This window comes from Sphaeramia orbicularis, chromosome 11 (genome assembly GCF_902148855.1).
Source record: "Sphaeramia orbicularis chromosome 11, fSphaOr1.1, whole genome shotgun sequence".
Taxonomy (NCBI): Eukaryota; Metazoa; Chordata; class Actinopteri; order Kurtiformes; family Apogonidae; genus Sphaeramia; species Sphaeramia orbicularis.
In genome coordinates, this window is record NC_043967.1 from 11,602,712 (window position 1) to 11,622,612 (window position 19,901).

A 19,901-nucleotide genomic window follows, 5' to 3' on the forward strand; every position below is an offset into this window, starting at 1 on the left:
ACATCTGATGACCATGAAAAGATAACAAACTGTATTTTACACTAGTTCTTTACATGTATTGATAGGATTAGTGGATCAACAGTTTAGATCAGTAGATGGTTCTGGTCGCTGGTGGATGTTTGGGTCTTTATGGGTTAAATCAATAAAAATACCAGAATGGTCATCTTTAAAAAATAATGACAACATGGTTCCTGTATCACTTGTGTTAACTTGACTGTTAATCTTTAAACGACTTAAGTGCAGTCACATCACACCTCTACCCACATTTGCACAAAAAAGAACAAGACTATATTCATCTTGATCCCAGACTGACATTCTCAGGGCCGATTGTACTTGTGTTTTGCATAAATCAAATGCCTTTTAAAGCTTCTGAGTTTTCCAGACATGTGAAGAGCAGTTACCCATGGCAAGAAGTTCTCTTCTCACTCTTGTTCAACTATACCATGGACTATGTCACTGTACCATTGCACTTTTCACTGCATCTGCTTGTAATATCTGCACTGGATGAACAATCTTTTTAATTGCACTACTATTTAGTTTATATTTAATTTTCTATTAATATTTTAGTCATATTTTTTAAATCTTTATTCTACTTTACTGTAATTCTTCGCACACTGATATTGTATATTTCTGATCTTGACTGGAGCACCTGTAACAAACCCAATTTCCCTCAGGGATCATCAAACAAACTATTCTAATTCTGATTCAAACTGTTGGAATAACCTCAATCGCCGCAGGAGAAATAATCCTACAACAAAAAGGGAGGTACAAAAAAAAAGGCTTTCATTACCCTGAGGTAACATGTAATGATCTAATATTAGCAGGTGCAGAACACAGACCTGTTCAGAGACACTGCTGTCGAGTCAGACGTGATCAGGACCACGGACAGCGCCGCGTCCCGTGTGCCAAGACAAGTAGCTGTCCGAGGTCCTGAATTTAACCAAGCATCCACTGTTTCCAAGTTTACTTTTTATTAGGACGTGAAAGGATGACGCATTCCTGGATCTTGAAGTTGTTCGTTTTTTGTTTTTTTTTCTGTATTTTTCGTGTTTTTAGCGACGCATGTCTTTCACATTCACTGTGTAAAGTGAATTTAGTTTTGTGTTGTGCGCAGAGAAGGAAGCCAAAGGACCTGGGATATCGGCTCAACTGGCAACATTTGATCACATTTTTGTTCAGTGTATTTACCTTTTGCTTTTGAATATTCATTTTCAATGGCGCATAAAAACAGCGCATTCCTCTCGTTGTTGTCCGGGTAAACATACTGTTGTTTTGATTTGTCTTGTTGAATAATTCAACACCCAGCCTAAAAATTAAATCTTTACAGTGTGTGGCAATAGGCTTACTGTCCTGCTTTGAACTATATTCGTTTTGGTGCGAATATTATTGGTGTTCAGCAACATATACCAATGTATACACATGAATATTGCACTATATACTTTAACTCCCCCGTCCTTTACATGTGTCAAACGTCGTCTGCATATGGTCGACAATAAAAGCTCAGTAAATCACTAGTGGCTGTCAGGCAGCAGATGAGTCTGCCTACATAAAGCCTATGCAGCCTTCTCAGTAGGCTGCCGTATCCCCCCCCCCCCCACCTCCTCTCCTCTCCTCTCCTCCTCCTCCACATTCACTGCTCCCTCTTGCGCGCACGGTGAGCAGCAGCAGCAGCATCAGCTTCAGCGCTTCTCTGACGCACCATCGGAGATGAGCATCCCAGTCCCACAGGCTGTCAAGACATTCTTTCCCGACATCTCAGCCCTGGATCTCTGCGGTTAAGCTTCCTACATCAAATCTGTATGTTTTTAGTCTGCCGTCCGTATCCGTTGGTCGTCTACTTTTTTTCTTTTCTTTTTTTTTTTTTTTTTTTTTTTTTTTTTTTTGTAGATCTACCGCTGCATATGGCAGGGATGCCCACAGTTGCTCTTTGCTGGGAATTTACTTCGGAGGTGCATTTGTATCTGCAACAACTGTCAACGAGTGATTGATTCCTGTCTTCACTTAGAGGGGGCTCTTCTTGTTTTCATTCTACGGGACATTTTGTGCCTCAAATACAAGTGGCTCAAATTAAAGGTGAAAAGGAGGGTTGAATCAGAGGGCTGTTTTGACAGGAGATCGTTTGGATGACGAGCACAGAGAGGCAATAGGTTTCCTTTTGCAACGCGGAACTGCGCCCTTGGAATATTCTGTCAGTAGAACTGTTAGAGAGTAGAAATATTTGCTCAGTTTGTAGTCACAGTGTAAAGACGCGTTTGCCCACTGCAGGGGCTGCTGCGGCTTTCTCCCTGCTCTGTTTTTGAAATACGATTTCCTTTAACGGGCAGGCATCTGACCATTCCGGACGAGCCCTAATTTGCGATGCCCACACAGTGAAGCATCGGCCGGATCTTGTTGGTCACCCTGCACGGTAGCATGGCTCCAGCCCGGAGGGACTGCAGCGGCTGGGAGATGTTCCTCCCGACGGGATGCCTACTGCTCTCTGTTTTGCTATTTCAGCCTGCCCTGGCCAAGGTGTGCAACGACCGCACCAAACACGGACAGGACAACACCTGGTTCACCAGGGACGGGGAAAACTTGCCCATAATGGTTCTTATGCCCATGAACGAGTCGGCCTTGATGAGCAGCATCAGCCAGGGGATCGAGCCCGCGGTCCAACTGGCCATCCAGCACATACGGGAGTCCAGGAAGTACTCATTCTCACTCATCACTAAAATCTACGATACTGAGGTAAACATACTCACTAAATCCTTTCACTAAGCTGCTGCTGGTTGGCTTGCAATAAAACTGCTGTCTAAGAGCGCGCACGTGTGTGTATGTGTGTGCACGTGTGTGTATGTGGGCGCGCTTTGCCCCGCAGCGCTCCACACAGTGTGCGTCCAAGGGGAAACGCTGGAATCTGGTGTGTTTGGTATCTGCGCAGCCTCGCTGGAGAGCATGTTTTCAATGCGTAAAAGTCAACTACTGTTGGATTTGGAAATTGCGTTTGTGCCTTTTTCCCGCGTCTGCCATCTGGCAATATGGCCTGTCATTTATACTGCATTTAAACGTAACCGAGCACCATAAGGCACCCCATTCCCCGACCACTTAAGTGTCACAGTATTACTCTTTTGAGTGTTAGGTGTTGTAATGGGGACCGCAGGCACAGGATGAAACAGACTGACAGCGATGTTTGATTTTGTAAATGTCATTCATCACCTTCATCCGGATGGAAACATATCGGAATAGCTGCAGCATTTCCGCGCCTTAGAATGTTAGTGTTTGGCAGAAGATGGCTTTGCTGTACAGACTTTCAGTCACGAATCAGCCCATCTTACAACCATTAAAGGGCTGGTTCTCATCGTGCCTGAAGATGGCGGTAATTGGATGTACGATTTCTTCTTTGCAACCTTCAAAGCAGCTGAATCTTAGAGCATTCAAGCTGTAAATGGAGATCTGTCTATGTAATAACAGTAACAACAGTAATATACCATTCCAGATGAAGTCCTCTTGAAGTTTAGTCATCACTTAATCTCTCAAACTTCAACAGTGTAGGTTGTTCATCATTTGTGCACACCACTCATCTTTTAAAGAGGGGTTGATTTATTTATTTTATTAATTTTTTCCCAATTCATTTTAATGTTTCAACTTCAACTGTATGAATAATTATGTGTATAACTTCCCCAATTATTATGATTTATCCAAATTTATGCTTAATATTAGAACAGTTTTAGCTGCAGTGTCATAACTGATGTAGCTGTAAATACTGTACATACAGGTGTGTCCATGTGACAGAGCATGCAAATCTCTGTTGACAGAGGTAAGCCCTCACTGGCAGCATGCACTCTGACCATGGGATTAATATGCTCTTATGAGAGTTATGATTTTTCTCCTTTCTGTTTGCCGGGAGAGAAAGATGAGCTGGAAACAAAAGGTCAGTGGGCCAGCCTGACATCCAGTCACAGGGAATGTGTGATAGTGATTCCAGCTTTCTAATACTGGCAATCAATGGGAACTCATGAGAACAGTGTTATTTGATGAGTTTGTGGTCAAAGGCTAAACTCTGTTGCACAACGGCATTGCCAATCTTTTGGTATTTGGCATTTGTTTTGTATACAGGCCAACTGAAAATCCAAGCTCTGATCTTGTTTTTCAAAATGTCAGTATAAAATTGTTATTTATGCATGGAAATCCTCAGTGACAAATACAAATCTTTACTCTATGGACAGAACCTTGTCTTGGTGACTGTGAGTGACTGTAGAAATGTGAATGAAGAAGGATGCCCAGTCTAGTCGTGACTTTAATATCGAAGAAAATACCCCTTGCAGTGATGTACAGTACATTTGCAATTATTAGAAATCACCTGCCAAGACGGTAAAGGAAGGTAAAGTCAACACTAGAGTCACCTGAGAGAAGTCCAAATGGCAGTGTTTTCCTGTAGCTGACTTTGCAGAGACTAATAAAAAAAGAGATTTGTAATGGAAATGTGATTTTTAATATCATCTTGAGATATGAGAGACTATTATTTTTGTTCATATCAGACAAAGTGATTTGAAGTGTTGTGTGTGTCAGAATACTCATAAATATTAACAGGTGGAAAAGACCTTCAGCCAGGACGGGGTTATTGCTGCGGGGTTGACAATATTGCTTTTTGAACCACTGACATGTTTATAGAAGCAATAATGCAAGGTTAGTGATACCTCTGCGTATAACACTTTACCATACATTTGTTTATTATATGTTTGGAGCCATATAGTCTCTTACTTACACATGAATAACAGTGTTGAACACACACTCGTGCATGCACACAGCTTTCCCACATACCACATGCTTATGTCAGAAAACAATACATGCATCACTGCCTTCGTTGCAGCTAGCAGCAAACCAAGTGTGTTCCTGTGTGGTGGTTGTACACATGTGAGTGTGTTTGTGTGGGCACTGGGATTTAGCCTGGCAGATGTAAGTAATCAGTCCCTGAGCAGAGGCTCTTTATCCCTTTATCCCCTGTCGGTGGAGCCATGGGTAGACTGAGCAGGCCCAGTCCATCCCCTCTGTTGGTGTGGAGCAGGGTGGTGCTGCTGATGATGGGGATGGTGAGGCTCTGAGGGTCTGTCTCCCATTAAAAGGACTGAGAACCCAAACAAAAATGAGAATTCTGGTTGTTGGGAGTTTGAAGGAGTATAGTTTAGACCAGATGCCACATGTCATGTATGCAAAAAAAAGTCTTGGGCTTCTAAGACGTTTGAGCAATATAGAGATTATGATAAGTAAAGACAGTTGCAGATGAGGATACATCTTCACTTTAAAACCACAACGTTGCAGGTAGAGAAGAAGCAGGATGGATTATATCAACTGGGAGGCTTAGTGCTGGAGTAGGAGTTGGTCCTCCATGGCAGCTCTAGATGTGTGAGTGTGGGTTTTAGTGTAACCGAGGACTGATACTGTAACTCTGCAGGCTTAGAGGATCAAAGCTTTGGAGAGGACAGGAAGCATTGGAAGAGGATGGAAGGGAGACTTTGGGCAGTGAAAGCGTTCGAGGCTAAGCTACGCTAGTTCACCAGCTTATTGGATGTGTGACAGGTCCTTGAGAGAAGCCACTCAAGGAAATATCACTTTTTGGGGGGGGGGGTAAAATAGTCAAATATATTCAGAGAGGAGGTACTTTTGAATTCACTGTCATCTTGTTTCAGCTGTGTACAACCACATTACAGGATAGTTACAGCTGGAGACAAAATGTTAAACCAGGGGTGTCAAACTCATTTTAGTTCAGGGGCCACATTAAGCCCAAATTGATCTCAAGTGGGCCGGACCAGTAAAACAGTAGCATAATAACCTGTTAATAATAACAGCTCCAATTTTTTCTCTTTGTTTTAGTGCAGTCAAAATGAAATCATGAAAATATGTACATTTACAAACTATCCAAACAAAAATGATGTGAATAACCTAAAAAAAAAAACCCATAGATTTCTTGAGGAAAAATAAGTGCAATTTCAACAATATTACACCTCAACTTACCATTTATATATGTGTATTATGGATTGGATCTACAAAGGCACAAAATATTTAACAACAGGAAGTATAATGTTAAAATTGTACTTACAAAATTTCAGGTTTTTCACATTTTATTGTTAAAGGGCAGTTCATAAATGTTAATATTTTCAGAATTTAATGTAAGTTTTTACACTAAAACAAAGAAAAATATGGAGTTGTCATTATTTATTGGTGTAATGTAATATTATGTTTTTCACAACAAACTAATAAATTTAGAGTCATTATTTATAGCAGGGCTGTCAAACTCACTTTAGTTCAGGGGCCACATCCTCCCAATATGATCTGAAGTGGGCCGGGTCAGTGAATTAATAACATAATAATATATAAATAATGCCAGCTCCAAACATTTCAATGTGTTTTATAGTAAAAAAAGTAAAATTACATTATGGAAATGTTTACATTTATAAACTGTCCTTTTAAAAATGTTAATAACATGAACAACCATGAAAAAACTGACATTTATTAAGAAAAATAAGTGCAATTTTAACTATATTTTGCCTCAAGCTTATCAATTGTACATGCGCATTACAACTTCCAAATCACAATGGATCTGCAAATTTACAAAATATTTTAGTAACAGACAGAATATTAGTAAAATTGTGCTTACTTCTCTTAACCCATTTCTAGTTTTTTTATATTTGTGAAAGGCTAGTTTGTAAATTTACACATTTTTATGTAATTTCACTTTTTTTTCCCCCACTAAAACAGAGGAAAAATTTGGAATTGTCATTATTTGTAGGTTTTTATGATAGTATTTTACTGATCTGACCCACTTGAGACTAAAGTAGGGCTTTTTATGGCCCCTAAAGTAAAAACCATTGACTGTTAATATCTTGAGTGTAATTTTTGCATTTCACAAATTCATCCTACGGGTCGGATCGGACCCTTTGGCGGCTGGTTTTGGACCCCAGGCCGCATGTTTGACACCTGTGATTTATAGGTTATTACGCTATTATTTTAGTTGAGATCACATTGTCCTGTAATTGAAACCTGAACTAAAACGAGTACGACAGCCTTGATTGTTAATATCTGAAGTGTAATTTTTGCAAATTCATCCCACGGGCTGGACTGGAACCTTTGGCAGGCCAGTTTTGGCCCCCGGACCGCATGTTTGACACCTGTGTGTTACAGCATTCTTAAGATTTTGTGTCAGGATCTGAGTCGCAAACTATGCTTTTTGTGAAATGACTCTAGCCTTGTGTGAGTTTACCGAGCGTAGCAGCAGTGTAATTTATAGAATACAGTAGAATACGTCGACACTCTTTGTTGTTAGCTCTTTAGGGGGGAGTTATTTGTTTTCTCTGGAGGTAGGCTCATAGAATCTTTGCTTCTGTGATCTCTTTAGCACGCGCAATCTGTAATTTGTTGAGAGAATCTTAAATGTAATCATGTACTGTAAGGAAACATACTCCCGTGCTATCATATTTCCTTCATTCAAGCAGGCAGAAAAGTGAACACATGTATTTTTAAAGGCAAATCAATAATAACCACAAAGACGGTCTGCAGTTGGAGATGCAGATCTGTCCATGTACCAGATACACTATACAGATATTTATAGTACACTGTCCATCCATGCAGTACTATGGACCTCTTGAGACTGTATTAGCAATGACCTATGTTCTAGAGGCTCTGCACACAGATACGTCCCTTGCTCTCCTCTGAGGACTAGATGCAACATGTCACATTTGTGCACATGTTGGCAAGCCTGAAACCACCTTACAGTACACTTGTTCACAGGGGGAGGAAAAAAAAACCCTGAGCATATGTAAGGCATGCTGTCATTTTGTCAGAAGAAGTTAAGTTTTAGTTGGAAATGCATTAACATAATAGAGGTCAGGGTGTTTCTAAGCATAGGTCTTCAGTCAAAGCGTACTCTTTCAGTGCTGTTGATCTTGTTGGAAGTCATATGTTTATTTATGTTTGCATTGTTTTTTGGTTTTATTGAAAAAGGTGACAAAATATCTCTAACATTACCATTCATACAGATATTATCTTTCTGAGCCCTTTTTGTATTTCTTATTTTATACATACAAAAGTGTAAAAAAAACAAACAAACTAATGCTGCATTCCAGGCCACTCATAACTCGTGTTTTTCCAACCTTCTACCGGTGAAAATCAGAGGCGATTTCTCACAGTCTGCAAGGGAAGCTCGGCTTCCCTTAAAATTACGAAAATTAAATGGTAAAATATGTACAGTTGTGTTGACATTTCATTGACTACAAATGTGTTAGAACATGTTCATCTCACAGACGAGTTTGTTCAGAATCAGCTTTATCACAAACCAACAGATTCCATGTTGTTCACTTCTCATACATTCCCGTTGCGCTGTTTTCTCATTCGATCTCTGCTCAGTGCATTTGTCCGTAGATACCGGGCGTCTCTGGGCTTCAATGGGACTGAGTGGAACAGTTTTTTTCATTGCCTCCAAACTGGACGGTAATTGGATAAATGCCACGATGTTGTCCCGCCCCCGGACGCTTGGCGTCTCTGGGGGTGAATGGAGCTGTGGGCGGAGCTTGGCCGGGCTGGGCACCAGAATCCCACGTGCTGACTGGAGGATCAGTGGAAAGGCTGAATCCTGTTTGATTGACAGCTGTTTTCAGATCTACTCCTTCACTGACACAGTTCAGTTTAATACCGTTGCGCATTCTGCTGTGAAATCAAGAGAGAAACCACTACGAAATTACTCGTTCATTTCTTGCACTGTAAATAAAACACACTCACTGTACTTCCTTGTTTCAATTTAACATAATTTCAGCGTTTTCTTGTTTCAGTTACATCATTTAATCATTTCTTGTTGGAGTTTAATATCGTTTTGTAGATAGTTAAATCAGTCATACTGTTGGCTAGGTCAGAATAAACTAGCTATGTAGCAGGGTGCACGTGATGGCAGACTGCTGATGTTGTCGACCTAATTTTGGCAAAGCCGTTTGATAGTCTTCCTTATGAGGAGAAACTTTGAATTAAACAGCAGGGCAGATCAACACCTGACAAGACGCCTACTTGGTACGATAAGGTCACTGACCATTTTCTTAAAATGGAATGAAGGGCTGAATTTATGTTTAAATAACTTGACAAATTTTTTGATGTAAGCCGACAATGAGCTTCCCCTGTCTGAAAGACGAGCAGCCGCCACTGGTGAAAATGCACTGGAATGACAGTCAAACCTTTGACTTCCCACCCATGAACTCATATTAGATCCATGTACTCCCAGTTCCGAGCTCTGACGTCACGTAGCAATGGCGGCCCCCATGGATGCGGTGTATGCAGATTGTTTATTAAAACAAGGTATTGCTGTAACCTCATTTATCTGCAAATCTTCTGCATAATCAGCAAGAGTGCAAGAGTAAATGAACACCAAATACGTATCCAAATATACAAATAACATAACATAAAAGGTAGAACAGCTTCTCTTGCCTTACGTGCCATTTTTCCTCCTCTGTTCCCCTCAAATAAGCAAAGAGCAAACACCTTTAGTGATAGAAATGATTGTAAATGAGCATAACGTACGGTCCACCATGTTGGTTTGTTTACATCTAGCTACCACAATTCCTTGCGCTCAGGCAGTTTGGCGCGACTTGCCTGGAATGTTACAAAGTCCTGAGTCGTGGTTTGAAGTCGTGACTCAAAAACCGGCCTGGAACGCAGCATAACGTATGAACTGGGTGCTTACAGTTTGGGTATTTCTCACTTAAAAACAATCATAGTGTTACAATACCTCTGGGTTCTTTAAACATTACACATGTTTATGCAGAAAAACATAAAGTAAAGAATAAATACAGGGAGATTAGAAAAAAGAGGACATGTGTAGAGGAGTGATACAGATTCTGGGTGGCTACAGGATACAAACTGGATCCATTTGCCCCAAATATGATAAAACTGATCCCTCTGGATTCTGATACAGTAAGTCAATTTTTCCAATTTGAATATTTGCAAGATGATCTCGTACCAGTCTTCTGTTGTTAGTGGAGTTGGGTTTAACTAGTTTTTTGTAATAGACTTCTTGCTGGCTGCTAAAAGCACCTGTGATAATTTTGTATCCTCTTTCTGTTCTAGTACAGCGACATCACCAAGATATAGATTTACAAAGTTATTGGTAATATGAACCTTAAAGATCGATATTAAAGTCCTGTGGATATTGGTGCATCTTGGTTTAGTCCCAGAACACATGATAATTATTGACCTCTTTTGATCCACAATGTCTCCAACACTCACAAGGGCCATTTCTGTATTTACCCTGATGGGGGGGGGGGTCTTAAAATATTAATATATCTATATCCATATCAGTATCAATATCAATATCTAAGTCTATTAAGTGGAAGTGTGGACCTATAAAGTCACACCCCTCATACTTTCATCATCTCCTCCTAGGGTTTACATCCAATTTGCACCAAACTTTGGTGAAAATCACCTATACACACGTGTGATCAAAAGTGATCAGTTACTTTTCTGATCAAATGTTGGGTGTAGCTGTGACGAGCTTGCAACAAAGCGGTCATTTTCAGACGTATAAAAGTGTGTGTATCTGGCAGAATGTCAGATCGAGTGCATGATACGGTGTCCTCTCACTGTCGGGGGGGTCGGGCGGGAGGGCAAGGGCCTTCACACCACTTGTGGTTTTAACCCTTTCATGCATGAATTATGAGAACCTTAATCAAGATTTTTTTTTTCCTGAGTGTTTTTATTCCTCTTTAGGCATGAAAAAAAAAATGTAATAGATTTTTTTTTTTTTTTTTTTTTTAAATCAACCTGTTTTTCATGGAGTTACAAAAATGTCCACTCAGCTACACCATGAATTTTATTCTTGAAGCAAAGAAACATGTATTTAAAACCCAATATCATAAAGTGATATGAAAACAGTGAAATGAAACCATGTTTAATGCAGATAATCTGATGTTTTCTCACATTTTAACATATTCTAATACTCGTTATTACTCACTTCATGGAGATATTACGCAAAAAATAAATTGATTTCCACTCAAGAACCAATCAAGAACAGCAAAGTTACAATAATGGTATGAATTGCAGTTTATGAGATGATGCATAAGTGTCCACTGTGTTGGTTGATATGGAACTAAAACAACAAAACCCATGAATGTACAAGAGTAAAGCTGTCGAGTAACTGTCCACTGTAGTGACCACTATGCATGAAAGGGTTAATTATTTTTATAATTATATACTCTACAAACAAAAAGGTAAGGATATTTCTCTTTTTTTTTTGTCATTTTTGCCATTTGTAAATAAGAATATGTCTGGTCATTACAAAAATGTGTTTCAATTCACACACAAAAAAGTAAAAAGCACTGTGCAAGAATCCCAACTGAAAAAAATAGCCCCAAAAATTAAAAATATCCTTAACTTTTTGTTTGTAGTGTATATTATGTATTACATATTTATTCAAAGAGTAACTACATTCTACTGAGCTGCACAGGGTCCTTCTATAGTACAGAGTGAATGGACCTGACCTGTGGACATCTGGTATGTAATGAGGCTCTTCCATATTACCTAAACATGTGACATCTTTTTAGGGTGGTAGCCGTGACTCCCTAGGGTCACATGAGATGGCCTGTTACTATCCCTGGGAGAGAGCGAATATGTGTGGTAGGTGTGGAAAAGCAGCCTGTGGCAGACTGGATGCTCTCTAGGCATACAGAAAGTGCTGAGTGTGGCTGTATCCACTGACCCGACACAGATAGTGGGGATCAATGTGCAGTAGCCCTTCTCATAGAATGAACAGCATCTCAAGGGAGAATCAGAGAGAAAGGCGAGAGAGAGAACGAGATGTGTAGGCTATGAGATGGAGATCCTGAAATAGGATTATATCATCCTCTGTGCAGGAAGAGGAAATGGCCAACCTCTTAATTCTTATTGGATCATAATGCAATGCCATTTGCGTTGTTTCTCTGAGGGTACATAGTTTAATGGGCGTATGAAAAAAAAAAAAAAAGCAATTACTTCATAAAATGAGGTATGCACATTAGATCAGTTAAAGGCTGCCAAGATCGTGTGCCATTTTGTCTATGGTATCATTTTACAGCTTCACTGGAATATTAAGTTTATATCATTTTAAAGATTTTCACAGTAAATTAGAGAAATGTGGGTCACCGTTAAACAAAGTCACTACATTTCAGCGCTAATTGCTGACCTTTTGTCTGAGTCAGGCCATGTTTCTGCAACGCTTGAGCAAGACAACTAACATGAACTTTCCTGATTACAGGCTTTTTTTTTGCCCCGGAGCAAACATTTTGTAACGGCTACTATGAGGAGACAGATAACATACTAAAATAAAGGTATAGGATCTTACTCAGGCTGATAGTTTAGTGCTTGTGTTCATACTTTATTCAGGTGGTCGCCCTCCAGCACCGCCTGAAGTGGAGATCATGTGGTCAGTTGAGGTGTTGGGACGTTAAATGCTCAGCTCGGGACTGGCATTACAAATACAGCCATACATGCTTTGAGTTGTGGCAATAATCTGAGCTACACTGTAAAAAACAAAACTAAAAAAAACTAAAAAAACAAAACAAAAAGGTAATATTCCGGCAGCTGGGACACCAAAAAAATACTGTTGAATAACGTAAAATAACTATCTCATAAAAATATTGTCATTTTTCATAATTAAAATACAATTTATAGCCCTAACTTTATATGAGATTTTGCTTTTTTTTTTTTTTTTTTTTTTTTTTTTTACTTTTTAATGTTTAATAAAGAGTATTTACATTATTAAAACAATCAAAGTACCTAAAAATATGGATGAACATTGTTATAAAACAAATAATAGGGCATAAAATTGCAGAAAATACTGTTATTAGTTGGTGTTTATCACATAATCTTATGTTAAAAACTTGTATATCGATTAATATTTGATGTAATAAGATATTTAAGTAGATATTTGTCAATTACCAAACAAATGTTGTTAAACTTACAGAACAAATACTACTTGTACGGTTAATTGTCAGTAATTTTATCTCATTTTATAATTTTTAAACTTGAAATTAACAGTTCAATCTCATAAACAGAAAAGAAATATTGATAAAGTTACAATACATTTGCAAATGTATTTTAACTGTATTTTTCTGTGAAAAAAAAATTCTTTTAAAAAATGGAAATTTTATGGTTATTCAGTTACATTTTATTTGACATGTAAAATCACAGTCTATTTTTTGTAATTTCACTGATATTTTCATGTATCTTAAAAATACAGGAAAAATCTGTGAAATAAACAGTAAAAATTCTGTTAAATTATAGATTTTTGTTACAGTGTACATACTTGTCACTATATAAATAAACTATAAATAAATACATATTTTTAAGTCAGAGCTGTAGCATCACAAGATTAGCTTGTACAGTAGAAGTTTTCTTATCCATCCTCTGCTCATTATGTAATATTAAGTTGTCAAAGATCCCCAAACACCAAAACACTCTCTCTGTCCGTCATTTAAAACCATTCTGCTGTGAACAGAATCTGTCTTTTCATATGTTATTTGCCTCCTGGACTGTAAGCTGTCTTGGGTATTCTGAGTGGTTATAAATTTTTGCATAATTTATCACAGTTGTTAAAGTGATATGAGTGTTTGGAACATGTATACATATTTGTCCACAAATGGCAGACCCCCAGACCTAGCGTGAATCCTCTCTAATATTAGATTTATAAACTGTTGGTTCTTTTTCTGATCAATCCTTCATTTTTTTCCCCTGTTTCCTAAAAATAGCAGAATGCAAAATAGAACCCTCCCTTCTTCTCTGGCTATGTTATGAACACAGGGCTTGGGGCAGCATAATTTTCCTAATATGCTACTAATGTAACTCAGTATTTTATATAATATTGGTGTTCCGGGCACTAAGATACATCGGTCAGTTCAAGTGTGACAAAAGCAAATTAGCCTCCTGGCTTTCTTCCTGAGGCACCTTGCTGTTCCCGAGACCAGATTACAGTACATTTAACTCAACCTCATGAGTTTGTGCGAATATGTTGCTAATTTGATAAAGTAACATGCATATTTTGGCATTATCTCTTCCCTGTGCGATCACCCAGGGGCCTGATGTACTGACTGAGTCAAGGGCTAATCGCATGAATACAATTTTAGGAGCACCTTAAGCTAAAGCCTGTTGGTTGCTTGCACAGTAGTCAAAATTTGTTTGTGCATGAGTGCTGCCGGAGTTAGAAGAAGGAATGGAAATAGTCTACACAGTGGATGTGTGGGTGGAAGTACTTATATGAATATCTAGTGAATATGATTCTTCAAAATGGACCCAATCACCCCACACTGTGCTCAAAATAAGGGAATATTTTTATTTATTTTTTTTAACCTTTATTGAAGTGACACCAAGTGACAAAGAGATTTATGTACAGTATTATACAATATTTACATTTCATCATCATAATGTGTGTGTGTGTGTGTGTGTGTGTGTGGGGGGGGGGACCCTTTCATGCATGAATTATGTGAACCTTAATGGGTTCAAAACATAGTGAGGTTCCGTCAGAGAGCAAACTTCAATTGATTGCCATTCTAACATGTATTTCACTATAAAGTAGCTCCTTGTTTTGGATAATCCCTTATGGTCCAACTAAAGCAAAAATGAATTTAAAAGTAAAAATGTGGGTCAAATTGTCTCTAAAATGTCCCATCAGAGAGATTTTGATTACCATGTTTTGACTCTAATCAAGATATTTTTCTGAGTGTTTTTATTCCTCTTTAGGCAAATTTTTTTATGGACCTATTTTTCATGGAGTTGCAAAAAATATCCACTCAGCTGGACATCATGCATCTAATTTTTGAAGCAAAGAAACATGTATTTACTGATATACTGTATGAAAACTAGGAAATATTTTTTTAATGCTGCTAATCTGATGTTTTGTCACATTTGAACATACTCTAATATTATACTCAGTGCCAATGAAAACACAAGACTTGAAGATTCTCATATTTTTTTTAAATCGATGAGGATTTTTATTGCATGAGCTCTTTGGAATTAATCAAAGGCCATTTCTATACAGTAAAAATAAAAAATCACATCCAAATTTGTTGACAAAAAATAAGGATAAAGAAAGAAACTCAAGGACCCCCAAAACCAAAAGTCACAAAGCGGTCCCGGAGGTGCTGCAGCTCAGTGTAGCGATCCTGCTGTGGCGTGGTCACACGTGCTCGTCCAGGGCGAGGTCTGTCTGCAGTTCAGCCAGTTCCTTCATGCCTCTGTTGCATCCTGACTATGGTGGACACATTGCATCCAAAACGGTGCGCCACCTGCCGAGCAGAGATTCCGGCCTCCAGGAGCCCCATAGCATGGCATCTGTGGTCACCTGTCAGTCTAGGCATCGCTGAGTTATTGCAAATGATTTTGGTGCTTTTCAGCTTGTCTTTATATACAGAACATGACCACTCCTTAACTGACCACAATTCCTTAAGTTGAGCAGTTCATTGCTGAGCAGTGAGAAAAACAAGTCTTATGAATGCAGACAAGTTCATTCAAGCGTGACAATAGTTCAACCCGTCTCAGGTTGTTAAGAAATGGTCTGGGATTATCTTCTACAGGTGAAACTTAAACATATTGATGCAGCTCAGGAACAATAAAACACATTCAAGTGTTGCGTTTTCATTGGCACTGAGTATAGTTATTACTCACATTATGGAGATAATATGCAAAAAAAAACAAACAAAAAAAACAACTTTTTGTTTAAGAAAAATGGCTAATTACACTCTATTAACAATAACAAGCAATTGATTTACACTCAAACATGTTAGTGCAGATCAGATTTATCAAGAACAGCAAAATTACAGTAATGGTATGAATTGCGGTGTATGGGATGATGCATAGCGGATACGGAACTAAAACAATAAAATCCATGAATATACAAGAGAACAGCTGTAGAATAGCTGTCCACTGGAGTGACCACTATGCATGAAAGGGTTAAAATATATGGCATGTAATATACAAAAGAAACAAAATGTCAGTCAGTAATCAGAATCAATGTCCTGTCTTGGTTGTGTAAATGTTCTGTGTGTGGTGGAGTGTATAAAATGTGTATGTGGTGTGAGTAAAAAGTACAAAAAAAAAAAAAAAATCAGGGTTACGACCAAAGACAATCATTAGGTAACTGAAACTAAATGAGATGAAGAGACAGGAAAAAGGAGAGAGAGAGAGAAAAGGAGGTGAATGGGGGTTAATAAAAATAAATAAGTAAATAAATAAATGAAAATAACCAAATGAGATTAAAAGTACAATAAAAAAAAGGCAATAAAAAACTGAGCTTCTTGAACAACTGTAACAACGCAGTTATCGAGGATCTCCCTGTCATTATCGGCCATTATTTTTGCTCTCTCTCTGTCAGCTTGTTTTTTTTTCTACATTGTTGAGTCTACGTCAGTGCAACTGGAGTCTAATTTAGCTTTCTGTGAGCTCATTGAACTAAATAATACATACAGTGAAGTGCCCTTTTGCCAGCCCTGAACTCATTCATGTTGTGGTCAGTGGACTGTACTGTGGTCAGCGTCATCGCTTAAATGCTGGTCTGAGGTGGTTTTTAATAAACAGTAAAGGCTCTATAAATACATTACTGCCACAAAGATTTGAACCACCTCCACAAAATGACAGAAAAAAACTGCAATAGAAAACAAATCCCATTCTACTTAAAAATAAAAGCTAGTGCCTTACCTGGAATGACTGTTACGCTTTCTCCAACTCCACATATGTTGCCAGTTGTGAAGTGATAGCTGTAATGAATTCAGTTTGTGATAATCATTTGGGTTTTGAATGAATTTGTCATTGTCACATTTTAATCTTCCTTTCTTTGTGCCGGTCCTATTGTGTTTTCCCAGCAGATGCTACAATGAGACATCTGTTGGCATGCCCCCTTCTCGTCTTTTTCTTATCTTTTTTCTTTTTTTTTTGCTAAGACTCTACTGTCATTGAAATGCATAATGACTCCAAAAGGTGGTGAACCAGGCAGCTGGCAGCCATTAACATTAAACAAATGACGACTGTCAGATTCACATGGCTATAATGTTGTGCAGAGGAAGAAACAGATATCAAGAAATTACCCAGGAGGAAAAAACACAATGGGGTTGGAGGGTGGGCGAAGAGCTGGAAAAAGTAAAGGATCAGACTTCAGAAGAAAAGATCAGGGAGATATAGAGTAGATTACAGTACAGAGAGGATAAAAAAACAACAGAAAATGTAGCTTTAAAAGAGGGATACAATAGAAGACACTGAAAATAACGTCTTTATTCGGTGCTACTGACAAGATGGCTGCGGCCCTGTTGAGTACAACACCAAGTCTGTGTGTGCGCTTGGGCTGGTGCATCCGTAAAGCTGCCGTTTAGGCCCAGCCAAGTCTGTTACACAAATAATTAACACACTGATTGTTTAACACCCTGCTTTAGCCTGTTCTGCTGAAAACACAGAGAAAGTCATCTTTCTTGATGTTAGATGTGTGCTATTTGATGTCCTCGTTTTGGTCCGAAAATGGTCTCACACAAGTCGCTTTTCCATTGGATATCTGCGCAAAACTGTTTTGTTTTGTTTTTTTCGAATATGGAAATGATACAAGCTTCCTGACTGCTCCTAACTGACTTCTTTGATCAACATAATATAGAAATGAAAATTCAAGGGAGCATAAAATAATGATAGACACAAAAAGGAAAAGAAAAAAAAGTCAATAGATTTGTGCTATTGGATGTCCTCGTTTTGGTCTGAAAATGGTCTCACACAAGTCGCTTTGGACATCTGTGCAAAATTTTTTTTTTTTTTTTTTTTTGTTATACATTTTTTATTTAAAAAAAAAAAGATTTATTTCAAATATGGAAATGATACAAGTTTCCTGACTGCTCCTAACTGACTTCTTTGCACAACATAATATAGAAATGAAAATTCCAGGAAGCAAAAAATAATGATACATACAAAAAGACAAAGAAAAAAAAAGTCACCAGATGTGTGCTATTTGATGTCCTCGTTTTGGTCCAAAAATGGTCTCACACAAGTTGCTTTTCCACTGGACATCTGCGCAAAACTTTTTTTTTTTTTTATTGATTTATTTCGAATATGGAAATGATACAAGCTTCCTGATTGCTACTAACTGACTTCTTTGCACAACATAATATAGAACTGAAAATTCAAGGAAGCATAAAATAATGATACACACAAAAAGAAAAAGTAAAAAAAAAAGGTCAATAGATGTGTGCTATTTGATGTCCTCGTTTTGGTCCGAAAATGGTCTCACACACGTCGCTTTTCCATTGGACATCTGCGCAAAGCTGTTTTTTTTTTTTTTTTTAACTGATTTATTTCGAATATGGAAATGATATAAGCTTCCTGGTTGCTACTAACTGACTTCTTTGCTCAACGTAATATAGAAATGAAAATTCAAGGAAGCATAAAATACATACAAAAAGAAAAAGAAAAAAAAAGTCAGTAGATGTGTGCTATTTGATGCCCTCGTTTTGGTCCAAAAATGGTCTCACACAAGTCGCTTTGGACATCTGCGCAAAACTTTTTTTTTTTTTTTATTGATTTATTTCGAATATGGAAATGATACAAGCTTCCTGATTGCTACTAATTGACTTCTTTGCACAACATAATATAGAACTGAAAATTCAAGGAAGCATAAAATAATGATACACACAAAAAGAAAAAGTAAAAAAAAAAAAAGTCAATAGATGTGTGCTATTTGATGTCCTCGTTTTGGTCCAAAAATGGTCTCACACAAGTCGTTCTTCCATTGGACATCTGCGCAAAACTTTACTGATATTTACTAAATGTCGAAAAAACAGAGGCGCGTAATGTCGGTTTTTCCATTAAATCACAAATACGATGATTTGTTTATTTATTATCATGAGATGGCATGACAAGTCATTCCATAGACATGGTAACGAACGTAAATATGGTGTTGATTTACAGATATATTCATTATTATTTTATATATTACCCCTCTATCTTGTACTAAATTAAAAAATGACTGGGTTTCCTGGTGTGTCCACACATACTGTGACATGTTAGTTCTTCTTCTTCGCTTGTTGTAACATATGCCAACATCTGTTTTTTTAATTCACCTGACTCTAGTTGCGAAAAAAGGTCTTTCCATTGCAGTTTTGTGTGATATACCATTTGTGCTACGCCTGAAAAACCACCTCTTGCCAGCACAAAAACTTTTAATCGAAAAATGAGACTTTTGGCGAAATTGTTTTTCCATTAGGTAAATTTTTATGCACAAGTTGTATTTGCACAATTTGACGGTCAATGGAAAAATGACTGCTGATGATCATAGTGTCTGTTTACTGAGTTCACTTTTTCAGATCCAGGAGGCTGTTTTTGTGTGCTTATGGTTACCAGTCCCAGGTGAGCTGCTCTGCTGCTACATGTCGGGAGAATTTCCATCACTGAAAAGCTGCATGTCCTGTGTCGTGCAGGAGAGGCTGTTAAACGTTGCTCCCTTTCCTGTTTTTTTGGCTTTTCATCTTTAAGCCAATCAGGCTCCGGCCAAGCTTTGACCATTCCTGACATCCTTCATCAAGACACAATTATATTGCATTTGATTACTTTGTATTTGTCCGGTATTAATACTCATAATCCTCCAAACGTTACCCTTGCACACTCACATATAACCAAATCAATGTCTCTGCCCTCACACACTGTCACTGTTTTCATCAAACACAGACACTGGATTCACCTCTGTGCCTCCCCGTTCCTTTCCCGTGAGTGGACAGAAATGAAAGGATTACAGTGGAAAGGGTGTGCCGTTGTCATTAGAGATTGGACAAATACTTTGTGCATGCTCCTGTCTGTCACTCTCAAGGGGGAACCAGCACAGAGCAATAAGCGGAGAGAGTCTGTCCTTGTCAGGCCTGTAATTACATTAAAGCTCATGTAATTCTTGGCCAAAA

The 19,901-nt window shown here is 38.1% G+C and overlaps 1 protein-coding gene across 1 annotated transcript in view; it reads left to right on the forward strand.

The window, feature by feature from the left end:
- The first annotated feature begins 1,884 nt into the window (after positions 1–1,884).
- gabbr2 (gamma-aminobutyric acid (GABA) B receptor, 2) overlaps positions 1,885–19,901 on the forward strand; it is a 526,760-nt gene continuing 508,743 nt past the window's right edge. The window contains 1 exon segment of the mRNA XM_030147570.1: positions 1,885–2,727. Coding sequence (XP_030003430.1) covers positions 2,413–2,727 — 315 coding nt within the window. The 5' untranslated portion in view covers positions 1,885–2,412.